Here is a 22,130-nt window from a genome sequence, read left to right as displayed (position 1 = left end):
TATAAAGAAAATCAAATAATGAAACACAAATATTGATATAAAGCCTGACATAAGCCATATGCAAACATTCACATCATATGTTCCCAGAAATGGGTACATCCTGAAAAAGGAAGAGTATGTAGGCTATAGGCTAGATGGCCATTACAATGACCAATATCTTATCTTAAATGAACTAGCTAACACAGGTGACCACTTCTGCATAATTTCATGGAGTGCTGAAATGTACACACATTTTTGAACATTTCTGAACTGTGAAATGTAGCATATGTTTTGTGGTTGTGAACTTATTGCAATATCACCATAACTATTCCACCTGTGTGTGCATGGTTATAATTCTGAAGTGCAAAATAGTTTAGGCTACAGCACAAATATTTCCATAAAAATAAGCAAGTCTGACCTCTGAATTTATTTTGAAAGTGCACCTGATTGATGCATTTAAAAGTTAAAATATACAAACATTTCTTACAAAACACCCTTAGGACGACACAGCATCAGATGAACGCAGGTTCAGGCCGAGGTCCTAGTAGTAGATCCCTTTGATACCAATGTTAATTAAACTCTGGGACCCTGGTCCCTACACCTGAGAACCACTGATGTACATTTTTTTTTACTGTATGGTAATAATGCTGTATGAGCCAAATAAAAATTTCCACAGCAAAATTTTGGTTGGCCCCACCAAATCTCACTTCAAGGTTTTTTGAAAAGTTGGCAGCCCTGCCATGAGCAATTCAACAAAGAATAATGGACGTGAATTTGGACGCATATTATTACTATGTTTTTTAGGGGGGCTTTTGATCATCTTCGGGTGGCTTCAGCCCCATCAAAATAAGCCTAACGACGTCCCTGGTGTGGTTTCATTGTGTGTTTCACTTGGCTGACTCATCTCACACCCTGACATGACTCGCCTACCTTTATCCTCTGAAGTGAAGCCAAGTTTTATTTAGAATGGTCTCAGTCCTGCAGATAAGGTACAGTAGAGTCCACCAACCGTGAATTCATAGTTTGATCAGTGCCAGATTTCATTAAAACACATGACCTTGTATGTCTCATCATTAAGTCAAGTGTATTGGGAAAGATGGTAAAGAGCATCTTGAGTATTCTGTAGCCAGAGACACCACCACCAATGGGTGAGGAAGAAGCGGGTCTGTTCAGCCCCATGGATCTCTACCTCTTTCCCATGTACTAGATGAAGTACTTTGATGTTGTTCCTATAAATAAAGATTTTAAAATCAAAGGAAGAAAGTAGTGAAAAACAAATCCATCTCTGATTTGAACACAATAATACAAAAACAATGCATGGTAGTGGTAGAAGATTTTGTTGATAAGCATTTTAATGATAATTATTTTTGAGAAAAATGTGAGGAAAATGTACGCTGTTGAAAGAATTCTTACAAAAACATGATATAAAAATAGTGCATAAATAGTCTAATCCAGGAAGGGCACTAGAGTATATGGCATGCCAGTATGCTGGTCACAGTAAAAAGTCCTATACCTAGCCTATGATTATAAATAAAGTTTTTGGGAAATGAAATTCCTCATCTGTACACTTGTGTGTACATAATAAGGTAGGCTACCTGGGTATCATAGCAGATTACTGAGTACTGACTGACACTTCCCTTCACAATTTTTTTTTATGATCAGTCTTGATTACGTTTTTACAGAGCTCTGTGTTTACAGTGAGGTCAAAGTTGAGGACATGTGGTCAGCTGATCACTGAAATCTCACTCAGCGGATCCATTGTGGAGGTATTTTGGTCAACAGTCAACTGTGGCTCTTGCATGAGGGGCCCGGCTTGCCTTGGCCCCAGAGATCAAACACTAGGAGACGTCCAGCAGATGGAAGCCTCCGTTGGCCTCTCTCAGCTTCTCCTTCTTGCGTGCCTGCACCAGGGTGAACACCACTCCGGACAGTGTGTTGCGCCCATGCAGGCCTGCTCGGTTGGTCAGGCGCTCAGCATAGCTGGATCTACAGTTTAAGCCAACATTATTTATTTAGTAGACAATTTTAGCCAAGGTGACTTGCACAAAAAAATCACTATAAAACCAACAAAATTAACAACACTATAAGTAACATTAGCAAGCATTAATAATCATCATAATAATAATGATTAGTGGATTTTTATTAGGATGCTTTTTCGCCACCATATTGTCTCAGATTGTTATGTATTAAATATATATATAATATGTATATAATATATGTATTTGTATTGGGGTGGGTGGAGAGAGTACATGTCAACATTAAAGATGAAGTCGAACCTTTGCTCTCGGCTACTGATGAAGTAGGTGCAGACAGCGCCGTGCCGCTCACTCACACCCTTCACGTAGATGTTACCGCGGAACTCACGTTTGAAGCCGCGGTCCACCAGGAGCTTGCTGGTGCCCTCTGGGACCTGGATGCGGCCACTGACCCCAGTGCTGTCCATCCGGCTGGCCAGGTTCACTGTCATCCCCCAGATGTCATACTGGGGCTTGGTGGCACCAATAACCCCTGCCACAACTGGGCCATGTGCCATCCCTACATGTACAGTAACTGGTCATTAGCAGACATTTTTATCCAAAGCGTCACAGACTTGCAACAACGGGTTTGGGAAATATAGACAACAGGAATAGTATGAAATAGAACTGTGTGGGACATGGGTGAACCAAGGTCACTTGGGTTCAAAAAGCTGATGCATTGCATCCTGATTAAAAATCTAATCTCCTTGAATTGATGTGCCTTGTTAAACCTATCAGTTTCCACTTTCAGTTTCCAGCCTACTGGGTATCAGGACCAGTATAGTCTTGCAGCTCTGATTCAAAAGTTTAAGACATGGTAACAGCATATACTCATTCCCTGTGTACTTGCATCTATCTAAGCCTTTCCAAATGTACAAAACATTTTGCTTTTTAACCTCAGGGAAATTAAATCATCCATCACCTCTGTATAAAGTGATTAATTGGAATAGGAGTGTCCTAAAAATCAATGCACATTCACACTGAAGGTCATTTCTGTACCCATTCAGAATTGCTTACAGATCTTATATGAATAGATCCCACACAGTGAAAGAGCTTATAACATTATTGAGCAAGTGTACTATATCTTATTAACCACTCTTGACAGTATTGTCGAGTTTCTTAAATGTTAGTCATGTCTTAAATCATGTCAAATCACATCTCGAGGGAAGCCTATAGCCCTTTTAACAATAAAAACAAAAACAATGCTTGAACGTTCTATTTGGGCCCCAATCTACTTCCTCTGCATTAAGATAACATATGGAATGTTAAAAAGGAAGCCTTGTGGGGCCAACTATGATGCTGATAATGGAACTCTCTTGAAAGGGTCCATTTAGAAAATCTAGTCTACGCTGTTTAATTAGCTTTTCCTTAAAGGGAAATCTAGTCTACGCTGTTTAATTAGCTTTTCCTTAAAGGGAAATCTAGGGGTCTATTCTTGGAAGGCAACAAGTGTAAACTTTTGTTGTGGAACAGAATGACGTGATTCAGTTTCCTTCCCATGAGTATGGTATTCCTATGGCATATGCTTCAGTTTTGTTATAGATTCTTTCATATTAAAACCACTTCACGTCACATTCATCATCCACGTTAATCCTCTCTGGTTTTGTTTCTGAGACTGTTTTGTTGGATTCAACTTCAAATCAAATTACTGTCCCAAATTAACACTGTTACTCTACTTCCAGTGCACTGGTCTGGTAGCATTAACTGTACCTCTGCTAAGGTATAAATTCAATCAGAGGTGGATAAGTTCAAGTCACCATGGCCACCAGATAATATCAAATCTAATAAGCTTGATTTACTTAGTCTCATGTAGAACTGCGAGGCTCATTGGTTAGCTAGACCCTGCACAGAACTGTAATCCAAAAAAGTAAACAATAACATGTCTTAGTCAGTAGCACAGCTGGCATACGCACCAATTCGAAGCTGGAAGTTGTTGGTGGTGATTTTGTTGATCTCTTTCAGCGTCTCTTGCATGGCTAGAGCGAAAAGCACTAGTTCACTTAGGTGTGCCCATTCATCTGTACTGGCCTAGGAGGAAGAAGCATAGTCATCAGGCACTGGATTAAGACAACACTCCCCATGAGCGTGGAGGAGAAGGAGTGCACTTTTGATTTGGGAAATCTATAAGAGAATCTACAAATACAATCTACAGTATAATTTCAGAGATGTGAAAAGTCATCATCTGTGTTCCTAAGGTCCCACGTAAAATGGGATGACCAACGCCATCCCTCATCAGCCTGCAAAGACACTTATTTCCTTGTTTATTTCCTTTGTCTAGTTAGAGCAGCTGGTGGATCTTTATGCAAAGTCATGCTGTCTCTCCTTGGTGTGCATCACTGTAAGTAAAACTCCACCCGTTGCCTGACTGGGTCTTCATGCATCTGTGGTATCGAAATGACCACCAAGGTGGAAACTTACCGGCCTATCGGGGGACAACCCAGAAGCAGCCATGTAACAGCTGCCAATAGTCTTGATTTTTTCAATGTCTTGAAAGTAAGACTCATCAAGTAACTACGACAGAAAGTGGAAAAATTCAAAAGAATTAAATTAAATGATTTACCCCTAATTCTAAATGTTCTATGATGTACTGTATGTGGACATTCAACAATTTTACAATAACCTTCACTCTCTAATAATAACTCAATAAACAATGAAAATGTGTGTGATTTGCAGTGGTACCAAAAGGGCTTGTCAGGACATCAAGGAGAGAAGAATGAGTACACAGTAGCTGTTTGCCTCACCTCATCAAAGTCAGCTATGATTTCGTTAAGGAGCCTCAGGCACTCTATGTCTTGGTTGTTGAGCTCCTTCTGTTCGTAGTAGTCGGTGAACCCTGGGATAGAGGCAAACATCACCCCGACCCTCTCATAGGACTGGGAGTACAGGTCCTGAGGAGCAGAAGAGCAGAAGATGGATGGAGCCTTCTTTGGATTCAGCTGCCTGAAGTGGCCCATTGTATTTAGTTGCTCTTACTGTCCTGTTCTATGAGCGCCGATCTCCACAGACAGAGGGGCTAGAGTGCAAGGGATTCCTTTATCATCACATTTAACAAGCCCACAGCATGTCCCTGTAAATATACAGGTGTCCAGTCTGGTCTTGGTCTCGTGTATAATTTAATTTTAAACTAACAAAAGCAATTAGCATTTATGTCTTTATCCCATGTCTAATGCAAACCAGACTTTACTTTTGACTCAACAAATGATCATGGTATGGACAAAAACGATGGTACCCTTTACCTAATAGTGTGTTGCACAAAGTATAGAGGCTCTCAGTGCCAACACACATTTTCTGTTCATTTTCTGACACTTGTGCATCTGTCAGTGTAGCTGCGTTGTTTTGACCGCGTGGCTCAGCCCTGCACTTTCCTGAACTTGAACCCACAACTCACGGCAGTTGGGAGTTTGTTGGGAGTCAAACGTGCTAGCACTAGTCTTTGAAGGCGTCGGGAGGCGCCTTAATCCCAACTGAGTGGTATGTAAAACCTTTAGGCTAAAACCTATAGGCTAACAGGAACAGAAAGCCCTCCTTAATCACGTCAGCCTACCCATGACATCGCTTATCAAATAGGCTACCGCATGAAAACAAAGCATTTAATAATTTTCTTTCTGGTCTCCTCAGGTAACCTTTTCTTTTTGCTTTCTCTGGTCTATGTCCAGTGTGGTACACACAGTGATGCCAAACTGCAGACTACTTTTCTCCATTTAAATAGGCTGAATTAAATAATACAATATCAACTACATCAGTTACACTATTTAGGGGGGAACAGTTAGTTTGAAACATCCCTACAATCCAATTATCTATCATCTTTTCTTTAAGGATACTAACACATTTTACCAGACATGCAGCTGTACATGAGAAAATTGCCTTTAAATGATCATATTTCAGGAAGAAATTAAGTTTTAAGGTTTTTTTTTCAATGTAACTGGGACTGTTACAAGGACTTTGGCCATGACTGTATATTGGTATAATTGGTATATTTTGATATAGCATACATACACTTTGTGAGCATGACATCAAGTTTTGGTATCAAATGGTATAGCTCATCTGTTTTTCTTCCATTGGATTGTTCAGTGGGGTAAGGTTACCTCATTGTGGCGCTCCCTAGCCAGGAAGTGCTGTGCCACGTGTGTGGGCAGGATGTTGTACAGCAGACACTCGTTGTGCTCCCGCTGCTCCTTCATGTCCTGCACTTCCTGTCGAGCCTGCAGACGCCACAGGAAGTCCAGCCGTGCTGTCGTCTCCAGCTGAGTGAGCAGTATGTTGAAAGATTTTTGAATGTACCTTAAAATGTGTAGTGTTTACACTATTGATCTTTTTCTAAGCAGTCATAGGCATCATTTAAAGGTGCTCTAAGCGATGCTGGGTAACGTCACTTCTGTTGACTTTCAAACAAAACAGAGAGCTAGCTCGCTACTTCCTCCCCCTACTCTCCTAAACGTGCATCTCGTCTGTGATTTGCTGGAACAGTTTGTTAATTTTTATGGGCTAGGTTTGCCCAGGTTGTTTTTGTTGCCGTTTTTGGAGCCTGGGCTGTCCACAGAGATCGCGTTTTTTTACAGTGTATTCAGGACACAGACAGCTAACGGTTGGTTAGGTGATGTTTGCAGTAAGTGATATAAAATGTTTTAGCCTAAAAATGCGTGGCATCGCTTAGAGCACCTTTAATGTAAGCTGCAGTTTGACATTATTACACTGCGCTATTATCAGACTATTGTGGCATCATATTCAACAACTCAAATGCACATACTGTAGGCCGTTATATATTTATGGACCTACCTTTCGACTATTATAGAGTACAGCAATGACAAACATGGTCATCAGCAACACTGAAATCCCCTGTCTTCTGAGGTAGTGGGACCTGGGGAAAAGTGAGAACAGATAAATGAATAGCCTTTATTCTACCTGAGACCTACAATACCAATGGAAAATACAGGTCAGTGTGCCCGGTGTGCCTTTAGACAGCTGTACCTTTGGAGCTGGCCGTTGTGGTGTTGGCGGATGAAGAGGACGTGCAGTGTCACTTCAATGAAGTATGTGTAGACAGCGATCACCATCAGCAGCACCACTAACTTTAACAGGCAGCTTAGCCGTAAAAACACGGCGCATGTTACCATGGCAAGCACCCCGCTCAGCACAAAGAACTACAAAGGAGAATGACCAGTGGTGAGTAACTTTAGTGGCCATTCCTATGTCATGAGCACAACAATTATCCTAACAATAAAGAAGATTCATTTTACTATGTTAATTAGACACAACTCAAAAACATAAATAGAGGAACTTATCCAGAATTTAGAATCAATGTTCCAAAAAAGTAAGATACACATTTAGTGTACTGATATTTGCGATGTGAAAGTCTTAGTTACAAATAATTAAATGTGTGCTGTTTTGACCTGAGGTGACCTTAGAGTGGTTCCTCCTCTCTTACCTCGGGTTGTGTGCAGATGTTTACTGGCCCATCGGCCGGCGTCTCCTCACCCTCTGACTCCACGGTGTTGCACCAAAGCTGCAGGAGAAGAGTCAAAGAAAAAGAGTAAGACTTCCACAGTCATATACACAGAATACTTACACACAGACAAACATGTTCTCAGTATGACTGAACCATGACATGACATTTGCATGGCATGTTCACTGAATTTCTACAAGGCCAAAAATAATTAAAAGGGCAAAGAGTGGCAATCATTATTCTTTGAATACTGTATTAATATTATGTAATTGTATTAATGTGCAAATATTTGAGTATTTCATGTAATGGGCACAGAGATATTAAGGATAAATCAAGGGAAGGTTGTGTTGTTTGGACATTTTCAAAAGACTAAAATGGTATGTAGAGTAGCTAGTAGGAACTTGAAAATATACATTGTGATGTCACGAGAGGCTGCGTTCTGGAGGGCCGCTACGTTCCCCTGAGATGGCTGCAGTCACGGACAGCTTTGGCTCCATCTGCTGGGGAGTTGGAAACTCCACCCCTCAAACACACGATATCCCAACACACCTGAGACCCATCAGGGCCTGATGAGCTGAAGGGCTTTTTAAGGCCCAGAGACACAGTTGGTGGTAGAGGGGATTTGAGAGACAAGCTCAAGTTGTGCTCTCAGAGGAGCTACAGACGGTCAAGGGCACTTTCTACCTGAAGACTGGAATACTTACCTGAAGACTGGAATACTTACCTGAAGACTGGAATACTTACCAATCGGATTGGCCACGAATGTGGTGCTGCTCCAAAGTAAGGCTGAAGACTAGTTTTCACAAAGACATTTACCTGAGGGAATCGACTATGACTTTTCGCTTGAAGAGACCTTGTTTATTTTGACGGTTGAACAATCAACCTTATCCTTAGTTACCTTTTGTTAATTCCCCAGAACTTGATTAAAAACCTTCAAGTATACCCTAAATTTGTGTCCTTGCACTGCTGAACTGTCCCGCCGAGAGCCGTGTAGCCTCTCATGATATCACATATGGTGGAGAATGCGGGCATAGTTCATAATGTAATAGTGCATGTCAGAGAAGGACACTGAACTTGATATCCCACTTTTCTAAATTGGCCGACCTCCCGCCAAACAAAATGGAGGCCATTTTGAAAGCCCTGGTGGCTGGCCAGCAAGCCCAGACGCAGCGAACGTGGGTTCTCTTGGAGGAGCAAAAGAGAGCCAACCTCCTGAAGTCAGAGGAACTGCAATTGCAGAGACAGTTGGCCGGTCAGAATGTCCGCCCAATAAGGGCGAAAGTGATTTTATAACCAAAATGGGGCCACAGATGACGTTGAGGCGTACCTGCACGCCTTTGGTACAGTGGGTTGGACTGTTAGCCCCCTTTCTGTCGGGGAATCGCTGAATGCTGTCCGGGACCTGGCCTCTGACAGGGCGACCACGCAGGCACTGAAGGCGGAGAGATCCTCAGCAGAGGTGGGCTCACCAAGTTTGGCATGGCCCAGCGTGTTCCACAGCTGACCTTCCAACCAGACCAGCCCCTCGCACAGATGCATGAACTTGTCCGATCACGAGGAAATGGCTGGACCCGGAGAAGAGTACGACAGCTGCAGTAGTGGAGGCTGTGGTGGTGGACAAATACTTACGGGCCCTGCCTTATGAGGCGAAACGGCTCATTAGTCAACAGGCCTTGACGACAGCGGACCTAACCGTGGAAGCCGTGGAAAGGTACCAAGCCACAGCAGAGATGCTGGCTTCCAGGAAGGAGCCCCAGAGTGCGCTCCCGCCACAGACGGGAGGAGCCTCGGCCCAAAGAACCCCAAGGGATCCAATCCAGCCACTTCAGGAGCTGTCCAGGCTCCAGGGGAGCCCAAACCAGCCGGCACCAGGAAGAGGACACCGAGAGTGAAACCCGCCAGTGTTACCGTGTGGGGGAGATGGGACACATCTCCTGGCAGTGTGGGAAACCAGCGGATGAGCCTATGCCCACTGCTGAGTCCTCCAGCTCACCACCCGCCCACCTTTTTGCTTCGCCGTGGGGAGTCAGATGGCTTCAAGAATCCACCCCCCACCTGCCCGGGTGACGGTGAATCACCATGATGTGGAGGCTCTGCTAGATTCCGCAGCCGGTCACCCTGGTGCATAAGGATCTGGTGGATTCATCGTATCTGACCCCAGGAAAGTCCTCCCGGGTCTCCCAGTCCATGGAGACACCAGAGACTACCCCACCACTGAACTCAAGGATGACCACCACCAGGGGAACCATCCTCACGACAGCGGGTGTGGCTGATTCCCCTACCCGCTCCTGTCCCACTGGGCTTGTGACTGCCCAGCCTTTCACCAACTGTGGAGGGAGACTCCAGGAGAGGGCTGACCCGAGTACCTCGAAGCCGAGAGGTAAGACGTATCCGAGAACCCGCAAATACAACCCTCAGAACCATTAACTCCAGCCTGTGCTCTTGCAGGGATGGCAGGTGCCCAGGCTGACTCCAGAGACTGGTCCAGACACGAGGAAGAGAACATGGTCCCAGGAAGTGCTCCAATCTCCAGCGAGGAAGACGCCCATGGCACCAAAGAGCTTCCCTCCTCACAGGCCAGTATGGTACAGCCCAGTTACAGGATCCCACTCTACAAATGCTTTGAAGAATGCAGGTGATAGAGGGAGTGGTGCTAGGGATAGGACAGCCCCACCTACCCCCCATTTTGCAGTAAACCGGGGTTAGTGTATCAGGTGGTACAGAAAAATGGTGAGGTGCATGAACAGCCTTGTACCACAGCCCCACCGGGCCACCGTGACTCAACCTAGCACACACCCACCCGCTAGGGGCCCACCTAGGGGTGGAGAAAACGAAAGAAAGGATCTTACACGCTTCTTTGGCCAGGGGTGCACAAAGAGATAGAGAACTATTGTCGGGGTACGTTCTGAGTGTCAGCGGTGGTGCCAAAGCCCACATATAGAAACCTCGCCATTCCCTGCCCATTATCGAGACCCCGCTTTGAGAGAATTGACTGGACATCGCTAGCCCTTACCTAAGAGTTCCAGGGGACATCAGTACATTCTGGTCATCCTGGACTATGCAACCCGATATCCTGAGGCCATCCCGCTGAGGAAGGCTTACGCCCAAACAGATCGCCAAGGAGTTGTTCCTTCTGTCAACTAGTCTGGGGCTCCCGCGAGATATTGACAGACCAAGGGAGTCCATTCATGTCCAAAGTTATGAAAGAACTCTGTACTTTGCTGAAAATCAAACAATGTGAGAACGCTGTCTACCACCCCCAGACAGACGGCTCACGTAATCTTTAACAAAACTCTAAAATCCATGCCAGGCGACATCGGGGAAGATGGGCTAACTGGGATCAGCTGCTACCGCACTCTACTGTTTTGCGTGAGAGAGGTGCGCCCACCGTTCACTGTTTTTTCACCCTTTGAGTTTTTGTTGTCTTTACAGACCCCGAGGACTGCTGACATCGCCAAGGGAGGCCTGGGAGGAGCAAACCAGGCTTTAATAGCGGACCTGATCATATATCAGCCAAGAGAGAGAGAATGAAGGCTGTCTATCCCATGATGCGTGAACACATGGAGACTGCACAAGGCAAATAACAAGCCTCCTACAATAGGTCTGCTCAACCCAGAGAGTTTAAGCTCCGGGACCGAAAAGGCCCTGGTGCCAACCGTGGAGTGCAAATTCCGGCAGTAAAGCAGGGGCCATATGAGGTCATTGAACGGGTGGGAGGGTAAAACTACAAGGTGAGGCAACCGGATAAAAGAAAGTTTGAGCAGATTTACCATGTTAACCTGTTAAAGAAGTGGCACGCCAGGGAGGCGCGAGTTCAGTTGTCTACCCCCACAGAGACCAAGGAACCAGGGAGAGAAGAGGTTCAGGTGGGTCCAAGCCTGTCCCCACATCAACGCAGATGGCCCTGGAGTTGGTGGATCGCAAACCGAGATGTCTTCTCCTCCCCTACCTGCACACGGAGGTGGTCCAACACGCAGATCCCTCACTACGCCTGGCAAAACGGTAAACCAGCTTCTTACCGCCAGGCCGAGGCTCGTAGCAGGATTCAGAGGAGGTGGCGGATGCTGGAGCTGGGGTGATCAAGAGTCCCAAAGTGCCTGGGCAAGTCCCATTGTACTGGTTCCCAAACCAGACGGGTCGGTATCGCATTTTGCAATGACTATCGGAAATTAAATGAAGTGTCCGGAAGTTTGATGCGCACCTATGCCTCGGGTGGATGACTTGATAGCCTCCTGGGGCATGCTCGGGCTTCCATAACCACCCCTTTGACCTCACCAAAGGCTACTGGCAGGTGCCCCTGACCCTGCATCGGAAGGTGAAGACGGCCTTGCCACACCAGGGGTTCTACCAGTATACCCGCTCCCCGCTTGTCTCCACGAGCTTCTGCCAATGCTCCAGCTTGATGGATCACAAGGCCCCTCAAGACTTCACAAGAGGTATCGGGCCAGGCATATTTGACGATGTAGTCATCCAAAGTCCCGATTGGGCCAGCCACGCCCCGGTACAGGCTGTGATTGATTCACCGGAAGCAGGCTCACGGCAAACCCAAAAGTGTAGGCGCCTTCAGCCAGACTAACTACTTGGGGTACACCATTGGGCTGGGTTGGTCAAGCCTCAGGAAGCCAAGTTATGGCCATACAGGATTGGCCACGCCCATCACCAAAAAAACAGGTGAGGTCATTTTTGGGCCCAGTCGGGCTACCACAGACGGGTTATTACGGATTTTGCTACACATTGCTGCACCTCTAACAGAGCTGACAACCAAACGCCACTCAAAATGGTGAGGTGGACTCCCGAGGCGGAGGGCATGCCTTCACGACCTGAAGCAAGTCCTGTGTTCCAGTCCGATCCTGGTGGCCGGACTTCAAGAAGGGACTTCATTGTCCAGGCGACGCTTCGGAGGTGGGTCTGGGTGCTGTACTCGCTTCAGGCACAGACGGGTGAGGAACATCCCGCTCTCTACCTCAGCAGGAAGCTACTCCCAAGGGAGAGGAACTATTCCACTGTGGAAAAGGAAATGCCTCGCTGTGACCTGGGCCCTGAATCCCTGGCGTTCTACCTCCTGGGTCGACGGTTCACGTGGTGTCGGATCATGCCCCTCTACAGTGGGATGGCCAGGAACCGGGAGACTAACAGTAGATTGGCCAGATGGTTTTTGCTTGCAAGCATGAACTTTTCTTGTTGTTCACAGGGCTGGGCAAGCCCACCGCAATGCGGATGCCCCTGTCCCGGGCGAATGCCTCTTCTTCGGCCTTTCACCCTCATTTAACAGGACGCCGGTCCAGGGGGGGGGATGTGTGATGTCAATGAGAGGCTATGCTCTGAGGGCCGCACGCTCCCTGAGATGGCTGCAGTCACGGACAGCTTTGGCTCCATCTGCTGGGGAGTTGGAAACTCCACCCCTCAAACACACGATATCCCAACACACCTGAGACCTGATCAGGCCTGATGAGCTGAAGGGCTTTTTTAAGGCCCAGAGACACAGTTGGTGGTAGAGGGGATTTGAGAGACAAGCTCAAGTTGTGCTCTCAGAGGAGCTGGCAGACGGTCGAAGGGCACTTTCACCTGAAGACTGGAATACTTTACCTGAAGACTGGAATACTTACCTGAAGACTGGAATACTTACCACCGATTGGCCAATGGCAAGGTGCTGTCCAAAGTAAGGCTGAAGACTAGTTTTCACAAAGACATTTACCTGAGGGAATCGACTATGACTTTTCGCTTGAAGAGACCTTGTTTAAGCTTTTGACGGTTGAACAATCAACCTTATCCTTAGTTACCTTTTTTGTTAATTCCCCAGAACTTGATTAAAACCTTCAAGAGTAATTCCTAAATTTGTGTCCTTGCACTGCTGAACTGTCCCACCGAGAGTCGTAGCCTCCTCATGATATCACATATGGTGGAGAATGCGGGCATAGTTCATAATAGCTAATAGTGCATGTCAGAGAAGGACACTGAACTTGATATCCCAATTTTCTAAATTGGCCGTAGACCTCCCGCCAAACAAATGGAGGCCATTTTGAAAGCCCTGGTGGCTGGCCATAAGCCCAGACGCAGTTTAACGCGGGTCTCTTGGAGGAGCAAAGAGAGCCAACCTCCTGAAGTCAGAGGAACTGCAATTGCAGAGACAGTTGGTCCGGTCAGAATGTCCGCCTAATAAGGGCGAAAGGATTTTATAACCAAAATGGGGCCACAGATGACGCGAGGCGCACTCCAACGCCTTTGGTACAGTGGGTTGACCTGTTAGCCCCTTCTGTCGGGGAATCGCTGAATGCTGTCCGGGACCTGGCCTCTGACAGGGCGACTGACCACGGTGGCACTGAAGGCGGAGATCCCAGCAGGCTCACCTGTTTGGCATGGCCCAGTGGTTCCATGGACCTTCCAAACAGACCAGCCCCCCGTGCACAGATGACATGAACTCTGTCCGATCACGCAGGGAAATGGCTGGACCCGAGAAGAGCACGACAGCCGGTAGTGGGAGGCTGTGGTGGTGGACACACTTACTGGCCCTGCCTTATGAGGCTTAAACGTTCATTAGTCAACAGGCCTTGGACGACAGCTGACCTAACCGCGGGAAGCCGGAAAGGTACCAAGCCACAGCAGAGATGCTTCGGGCTTCCAGGAAGGGAGCCCCAGAGTGCCCCACAGACGGGAGGAGTCTGGCCCAAAGAACCCCAAGGGATCCAATCCAGCCACTTCAGGGAGCTGTCCAGGGCTCCAGGGGGGAGTTCAAACCAGCCGCACCAGGAAGAGGGACACCGGAGAGTGAAACCCGCCAGTGTTACCGTGTGGGGAGATGGGACACTGGCAGTGGAAACCAGCGATGAGCCTATGCCCACTGCTGAGTCCCTCCAGCTCACCACCCGCCCACCTTTTTGCTTCGCCTGGAGTCAGATGGCGCCATGAACCACCCCCACCTGCCCGGTGATAATCACCATGATGTGGGAGGCCACGGATTCGTAGCCAGGTCACCCTGGTGCATAAGGGATCCCAGGATTCATCAGATTCGACCCCAGGGGAAAGTCCCTCTGGTCTCCTGTGTCCATGGAGACACCAGAGACCACCCCACCACTGAACTCTCAAGACCACCACCAGGGAACCATCCCTCAATGCATAGCCGGGTGTGGTGATTCCCCTACCCGCTCCTGTCCTAATTGGGCTTAGACTGCCCAGCCTCACCAACTGTGGAGGGAGACTCAGGAGAGGCTGACCTCGAAAATTCCCTGAAGCGGAGAGGTAAGACGATCCGGAGAACCCGCAAATACAACCCCTCAGAACCATTAACTCCAGCCTGTGCTTTGCAGGGATGGCAGGTGCCCAGGCTGACTCAGACTGGTCCAGACACGGGAGGAAGAGAACATGGTCCCAGGAAGTGCTCCAATCTCCAGGGAAGACGCCCATGGCACCAAAGAGCTTCCCCTCCCACAGGCCAGTATGGTACAGCCCAGTTACAGGATCCCACCTTACAAATGCTTTGAAGAATGTGCAGGTGATAGAGGGAGTGGTGCTAGGGGATAGGACAAGCCCCTACCTACCCCCATTTTGCAGTAAACCCGGGTTAGTGTATCAGGTGGTACAGAAAATGGTGGGGTGCATGAACAGCTCCTTGTACCCACAGCCCCACCGGCCACCGGGTATCAACCTAGCACACACCCACCCGCTAGGGCCCACCTAGGGGTGGAGAAAACGAAAGAAAGGATCTTGCGGCCTTTTTTTGCCAGGGGTGCACAAAGAGATAGAGAACTATTGTCGGTTGCCCTGAGTGTCAGCTGGTGGCCAAAGCCCACATATAGAAACCCGCCATTCCCTTGCCCATTATCGAGACCCGCTTGAGAGAATTGGACTGGACATCGTTAGGCCCCCATCAAGAGTTCAAGGGGACATCAGTACATTCTGGTCATCCTGGACTATGCAACCCGGATATCCGGAGGCCATCCCGCTGAGGAAGGCTACGCCCAAAACAGATCGCCAAGGAGTTGTTCCTTCTGTCAACTAGTCTGGGGCTCCCCAAGGAGATATTGACAGACCAAGGGAGTCCATTCATGTCCAAAGTTATGAAAGAACTCTGTACTCTGCTGAAAATCAAACAGCTGAGAACGTCGGTCTACCACCCCCAGACAGACGGCTTCGTCGAACGCTTTAACAAAACTCTAAAATCCATGCTGGCTTATCGGGAAGATGGGCGCAGAATCTGGGATCAGCTGCTACCGCACCTACTGTTTGCGGTGAGAGGTACCTTCAATCGCCTACTGGTTTTTCACCCTTTGAGCTCTTGTTGTCTTACAGACCCCCAGGACTGCTGGACATCGCCAAGGAGGCCTGGGAGGGGAGCAACCGCGTCGACAGCGACCCTGATCGAAAGCATGTCGGGCCATGAGAGAGAGAATGAAGGCTGTCTATCCCATGATGCGGAACACATGGAGACTGCACAAAAGGCAACAACAAGCCTCCTACAATAGGGTCTGCTCAACCCAGAGAGTTTAGCCCGGGGACCCGAGTGCTGGTCCTGGTGCCAACCGTGGAGTAAAATTCCTGGCAACTGGTAGGGGCCATATGAGGTCATTGAACGGGTGGGAGGGTAAACTACAAGGTGAGGCAACCGGATAAAAGAAAGCCTGAGCAGATTTACCATGTTAACCTGTTAAAGAAGTGGCACGCCAGGGAGGCGCTGTTCAGTTGTCTACCCCCACAGAGACCAAGGAACCAGGGAGAGAAGAGGTTCAGGTGGGTCCAAGCCTGTCCCCACATCAACGGCAGATGGCCCTGGAGCTGGTGGATCGCATCCGGAGATGTCTTCTCCTCCCTACCTGGGCACACGGAGGTGGTCCAACACGATCCCACCCATGCCTGGCAAAACGGTAAACCAAGCGCCCTTACCGCAGGCCGGAGGCTCGTTAGTGGTGATTCAGGAGGAGGTAAGGAAGATGCTGGAGCTGGGGGTGATCGAAGAGTCCCAAAGTGCCTGGGCAAGTCCCATTGTACTGGTTCCCAAACCAGACGGGTCGGTACTGATTTGCAATGACTATCGGAAATTAAATGAAGTGTCCGAAGTTTGGATGCGTACACCATGCCTCGGGTGGATGACTTGATAGACTCCTTGGGGCATGCTCGCCATAACCACCCCTGACCTCACCAGGCTACTGGCAGGTGCCCCTGACCCCGGCATCGAGGTGAAGACGCCTTTGCCACACCAGGGGGCTCTACCAGTATACCCGCTCCCCGCTTGTCTCCACGGAGCCTGCCAATGCCCAGCGTTGATGGACCAAGGCCCCGCACCCCACAAGAGGTATCGCTGCAGCATATTTGGACGATGTAGTCATCCAAAGTCCCGATTGGGCCAGCCACTTCCCCGGTACAGGCTGTGATTGATTCACTTTCGGGAAGCAGGGCTCACGGCAAACCCAAAAAGTGTAGGCTGGCCTTCAGCTTAGATCTAACCACTTGGGGTACACCATTGGGCGGGGTGGTCAAGCCTCAGGAAGCCAAGTTATGGGCCATACAGGACTGGCACCGCCCATCACCAAAAACAGGTGAGGTCATTTTTGGCCTAGCCGGGCTACTACAGACGGTTTATTACGGATTTTGCTACCATTGCTGCACCTCTAACAGAGCTGATAAACCAAACGCCACTCACAAATGGTGAGGTGGACTCCCGAAGCGGAGGCGTGCCTTCGTCGACCTGGAAGCAAGTCCTGCCCAGTCCGATCCTGGTGGCGCCGGACTTCAAGAAGACTTCATTGTCCAGGCGGACGCCGGGAGGTGGGTCTGGGTGCTGTACTCGCCCAGGCACATGACGGTGAGGAACATCCCGCTCTCTACCTCAGCAGGAAGCTACTCCAGGGAGAGGAACCATTCCACTGTGGAAAAGGAATGCCTCGCCAGACCTGGGCCCTGGAATCCTGGGCGTTCCCACCTCCTGGGTCGACGGGTTCACGGTGGTGTCGGATCATGCCCTCTACAGTGGATGGCCAGGAACCGGGAGACTAACAGTAGGATTACCAGATGGTTTTTAAGCTTGCAAGCATTTAACTTTTCTGTTGTTCACAGGGCTGGCAAGCGCCCGGCAATGCGGATGCCCTGTCCCGGCGCCGACGCCTTTCTCGCCTCCTTCCGAACGGGGCGCCGGTCTCGAGGGGGATGTGTGATGTCACGAGAGGCTGCGCTCTGGAGGGCCGCCACGCTCCCCTGAGATGGCTGCAGTCACGGACAGCTTTGGCTCCATCTGCTGGGGAGTTGGAAACTCCACCCCTCAAACACACGATATCCCAACACACCTGGAGACCGATCAGGCCTGATGAGCTGAAGGGCTTTTTAAGGCCCAGAGACACAGTTGGTGGTAGAGTGGGATTTGAGAGACAAGCTCAAGTTGTGCTCTCAGAGGAGCTACAGACGGTCGAAGTGGCACTTTCTACCTGAAGACTGGAATACTTACCTGAAGACTGGAATACTTACCTGAAGACTGGAATGCTTACCGGATTGGCTAAATGGCTGCGGTGCTGTCTAAAGTAAGGCTGAAGACTAGTTTTCACAAAGACATTTACCTGAGGGAATCGGGACTATGACTTTTCGTTTGAAGAGACCTTGTTTAAGTTTTGACGGTTGAACAATCAACCTTATCCTTAGTTACCTTTTTGTTAATTCCCCAGAACTTGATTAAAAAACCTTCGTTATACCCTAAATTTGTGTCCTTGCACTGCTGAACTGTCCCGCCGAGAGCCGTGTAGCCTCTCATGATATCACAACATGGAAGTAGCTCAATGTATGTACATTTAGTCTACAAATGATCGATGTTGTACAATAGATAATTCTCTCATATTGTTATGCAAATGTTATGCAATAGGCAATTTGTTGTTTGGATGATGAAGGAAGTTGTTCTGTTTCACGTACGATGTCTGAGGATGCCACCCCAAAGTTGACGGCGATGGCGGTGAGGGTGAGGACATTGCGGACGCTTTTGGTCTCCTGGACCCAGCAGCACAGGTACTGCAGGGCGGCAGGGGAGAACTTGAACTCCTCAGCCAGCGTCACCAGCAGAAGCAGTGCGTACACCAGAAGGAACAGAGAGAACTGCACTATCATGGGACAGATGCTGATGAGAAAGACACACACACACACACACACACACACACACACACAGAGCAACATATGATGACTTCTTTTCTTGCAATTTTTTCTCCAGTTTCCCAGTTCAATAGAATTTAGAGTCTAGAATATTAAGTCCACATCATTGTATCTGAAACTCAGCGTTTTCACTGTCCACACTACAACGTTTGTGTTTTCGGTTTTGGGATATGCTTTGTTAACATTTTAATTTCAGGAGAATAGAGCTCAACAGTCACCGCCCACTCAGGTTCTGGAACTAACAATGTAGGCTAATTCACATTCTCCACTGGGAACTGAATTATAAGACATACTATTGTAATCATTCAAGATAAGACTACAGCTACAGCATGATTAAGCGATTGTATCTGCTCATACAAAGGTTCATGGGACATCTACTTTGTTTTGAGAAAAAGTGTTACACGGGTTTCCCGTTTACCAACAAAACTAGATCTTGTGGCGCAGCCCGTGGGGCAGAAGGCGCTTGGTGGCCGTCCACAACGTTATAAACTTAACCTAAATAGTCGGCTGCTGTAAGCTACAATCGGATTTTTGTATACCCCTGTTGTCTCAATGACAATAACATCTCATTTCAGACTATATTTCAAAGTTTGCCGTTCATTTGCATTATTAATATAACATCATTATTTTTGTCATTTTTTTAAGACATGCATTCCGTTAGGGATATTGAACATATTTAACATTCTCTAATCATCGCGGATTTCAATTGGTGCAGTTTTCAGCACAAAAACTCATTTTATTCTTTTGCTCTTTTGCTCTATGCTGTTCTGCCTCTTGGTTGCGCACGCATGTTTTCGTGACGTTGCATAGAAATCCTAACCTGACTCTCGCCAGATGAATTTCGTTCCGCTTAGCTCCGCCTAGCTTCACTCACATCCATCTGGGACCTCTTCCATTGAGAGTGATTTCAGAATGAGATTGTATGGTAGAGCCAATCAGGACGCAGGGCGGGAGTTTCATAGATGTGACATAGCGTAGAAGCGACTGTGAGACTGTTATCAGCGTCACGGGTTGGCTTTGATGTGAGTGGTTGAAGTAGCACGTCAATAGATGACGGACAAGTGGCTTATTCAATCATATGCAAGCATTTTTTGATTAGGCCCAGCCTTCTGAAACACCATTCCAATGGATCGGTTCCAGATGGATGAGTGGAGCTAGGCGGAACGAAATTCATCTGACGAGAGTCAGGTTTTAGAAATCATGTATAGGCCAACACCCAAAATCCTAATGTGTAAAAGCAGAGCCTTTGATTGGCCGAGATCACTGTTGCCATGGAAATGTTTATGACTTAACCATCGGTTTTCGCAGCAGGAGTTTTCACATTCAACCAAGATGGCTACTGAATTGATGAGGAGCAATGCGAGCGAGGCCATCCGATGTAAACTGTTTTTCTCACCTTGAAAGTTAAATTTGCTGAATGTAAACGGTAGGAAGTTAGTCATCTTGTTGTCTTATATTCAAATGGAAGCATGTTAAACTATTGTTATGTTGGAAAACATTGGAAATGTATCATTCACAATGGCTGATGGGATGAGTAGTTAATTCACTCGGAAATAAAAAAAAATATGTACATAATGTTGTGCCTTTACCCTTTTTTATTTTTTCTGTTAGTTTTGTTACTCGAAAATTAAATCTTGTATGATCAGGATGTACGCCATGCCTGGTTAGATTAAGGTAAGGCCTAAAACTCCAGACGTTGATTGGAGAAATGAATGGGAAACGTACTTCCGGAAACTGAGCCCTCGTGGAGGTGGGCGATGGCCGTTGAGCTCTATTACATCAGCAACACGAGCGCTGGTGTTTACTCACTGAGGGCCTGGGATGAGGACCTGCACGGCCATGATGAAGAGCACCAGCATGAAGGAACAGACCAGGTTGGACTTGAACATCTCATCCCTCATATGGGAAAACTGGAAGAAAACATGGATATATATATGTGTGTGTGTGTGTGATTGCACCTTGTCCTTGACGTGTCCATCTTTAAAGACCAGGGTGAAGGGCGTGATGTGCTCTTTCCTGACACAGTTACCACAAGGATAATGTCCTTGTTTCACTGGAGCTAGGAGAGTCTGTTTTGAAAGAGGCAAGATATTGCCTCTAACCAATTTGTTATGTAAGTTGGGTCCTCTCTTATAGATTCAAAGAGAGGTGAATCATGTAATTGTTGAGTGACTCTTTAAAGAAGCCAACTTCTTACGCTCTTGGCTTCTCTCAACTTATCTAAGATACCTGGAATGGTTCCCATACATACATCACATTTTGTTGACTATTTCTCTTTCTCATGTCAATCTAAAGGCATTAGACATAGAGTGACAATTAGAGAAAAGGAATGTTTGTGTATAATCAGAGATGTCTTGGACGAGGATCAGAGTTATGAAGAGTTCTGACTCACTGACAGGCAGGATAGTCATTCATGACATGGAAGAGAAAGAGACAGTGTGTGTTTGAAAGACAGAAAAAAAACAGAGCAAGAGTGTATCATGTTGCGTGTGATTGCACCTTGTCCTCGATGTGTCCATCTTTAAAGACCAGGGTGAAGGGTGTGATGTGCTCCTTCCTCATCAGCTCGCTGCTGCGCACCTCGATGGCTCGCATGATGCGCTTGTTGATCTCCCGTGAGCCAGAGTTCCCTGCTGTGATCTGACTGGGCAGCTGCACCAACGAGCCATTAGTGAACGTTGCCAAGATCTACAGAACATGAGCACAGTATTATATCTGAATTAAACCAAACATTTTTCAATGTGATCCCTTATAAAAAATAACATCATAGCTAACATTATAGCGTTGTTTAGTTTACAACCTTGAATTACTCAATTATACAAACTGAATTACTCAATCTTTGTTGTTTTGTTCAGGGCGACATACATTATCCTGTATGTTGCTGGAGCTAACAGCCAGACCCATGGATACCCTATCTCTGCCAAATAACTGAGGCTAAGTAGCTGTGGGTTTGGTTAGGACTGGATGGGAGACGTCCTGAGAAAACTAAGTTGCTGCTGGAATTGGTGTTGGCAGGCAGGTAGGGGGTCTTCCCTCTGGTCACAGAACAATCCCATTGTCTCTGTCCAGTCATGGAGACACTGCACTGTAGGAGATTAACTTTAACTGACTCACTGAGGTGAGGTCATAATAGATTCCATGCCAATCAGTGCAAAGAATAGGGTGTTTCCCTATTCCCTATCCCTATGTCCTGGCTCAATTCCCAACCTGGCTCATTCCATCTGACCATTGTAGGGGACTACAACTACTTAACTAATGTTACTTCTATAGTGGAATATACCATAGTAAGTGATTAACACTCAATTAGAAAAGCTTTCTCTGTTGAATCTGCTATGAACTACTTTAACCTGATCAGTTAAAGAGTAAACTGTGTGAGTGCCAATGTAGAGGTCATGAGCATACTTTACCCAGGCAACCTCAGAGTCCAATGTGCCAATTCAGCATTAATTTAATCAGAGTTAGGCCCATTAGGTAAGGATGAGCATCTGATCCAACAGCAGGGTAGATCCCCTTGATCAGTGCTGGGATTGCCCATAGATTCAGTGCAACACTACAGGGGGTAGAACTGTGGC

General features: G+C 47.3%; 1 protein-coding gene across 1 annotated transcript in view; it reads right to left on the bottom strand.

Moving 5' to 3' along the window:
- Positions 1–1,319: 1,319 nt before the first annotated feature.
- Positions 1,320–22,130, bottom strand: part of si:ch211-132f19.7 (adenylate cyclase type 8) — a 32,822-nt gene continuing 12,011 nt past the window's right edge. The window contains 12 exon segments of the mRNA XM_048228564.1: positions 1,320–1,965; positions 2,256–2,514; positions 3,908–4,022; positions 4,413–4,505; positions 4,736–4,882; positions 6,080–6,238; positions 6,771–6,852; positions 6,963–7,135; positions 7,420–7,497; positions 18,325–18,526; positions 20,368–20,468; positions 21,058–21,246. Coding sequence (XP_048084521.1) covers positions 1,818–1,965; positions 2,256–2,514; positions 3,908–4,022; positions 4,413–4,505; positions 4,736–4,882; positions 6,080–6,238; positions 6,771–6,852; positions 6,963–7,135; positions 7,420–7,497; positions 18,325–18,526; positions 20,368–20,468; positions 21,058–21,246 — 1,746 coding nt within the window. The 3' untranslated portion in view covers positions 1,320–1,817.

Source organism: Alosa alosa, chromosome 19 (assembly GCF_017589495.1).
Source record: "Alosa alosa isolate M-15738 ecotype Scorff River chromosome 19, AALO_Geno_1.1, whole genome shotgun sequence".
NCBI classification, from domain to species: domain Eukaryota; kingdom Metazoa; phylum Chordata; class Actinopteri; order Clupeiformes; family Clupeidae; genus Alosa; species Alosa alosa.
This window is presented reverse-complemented; position numbering and strand designations above follow the sequence as displayed.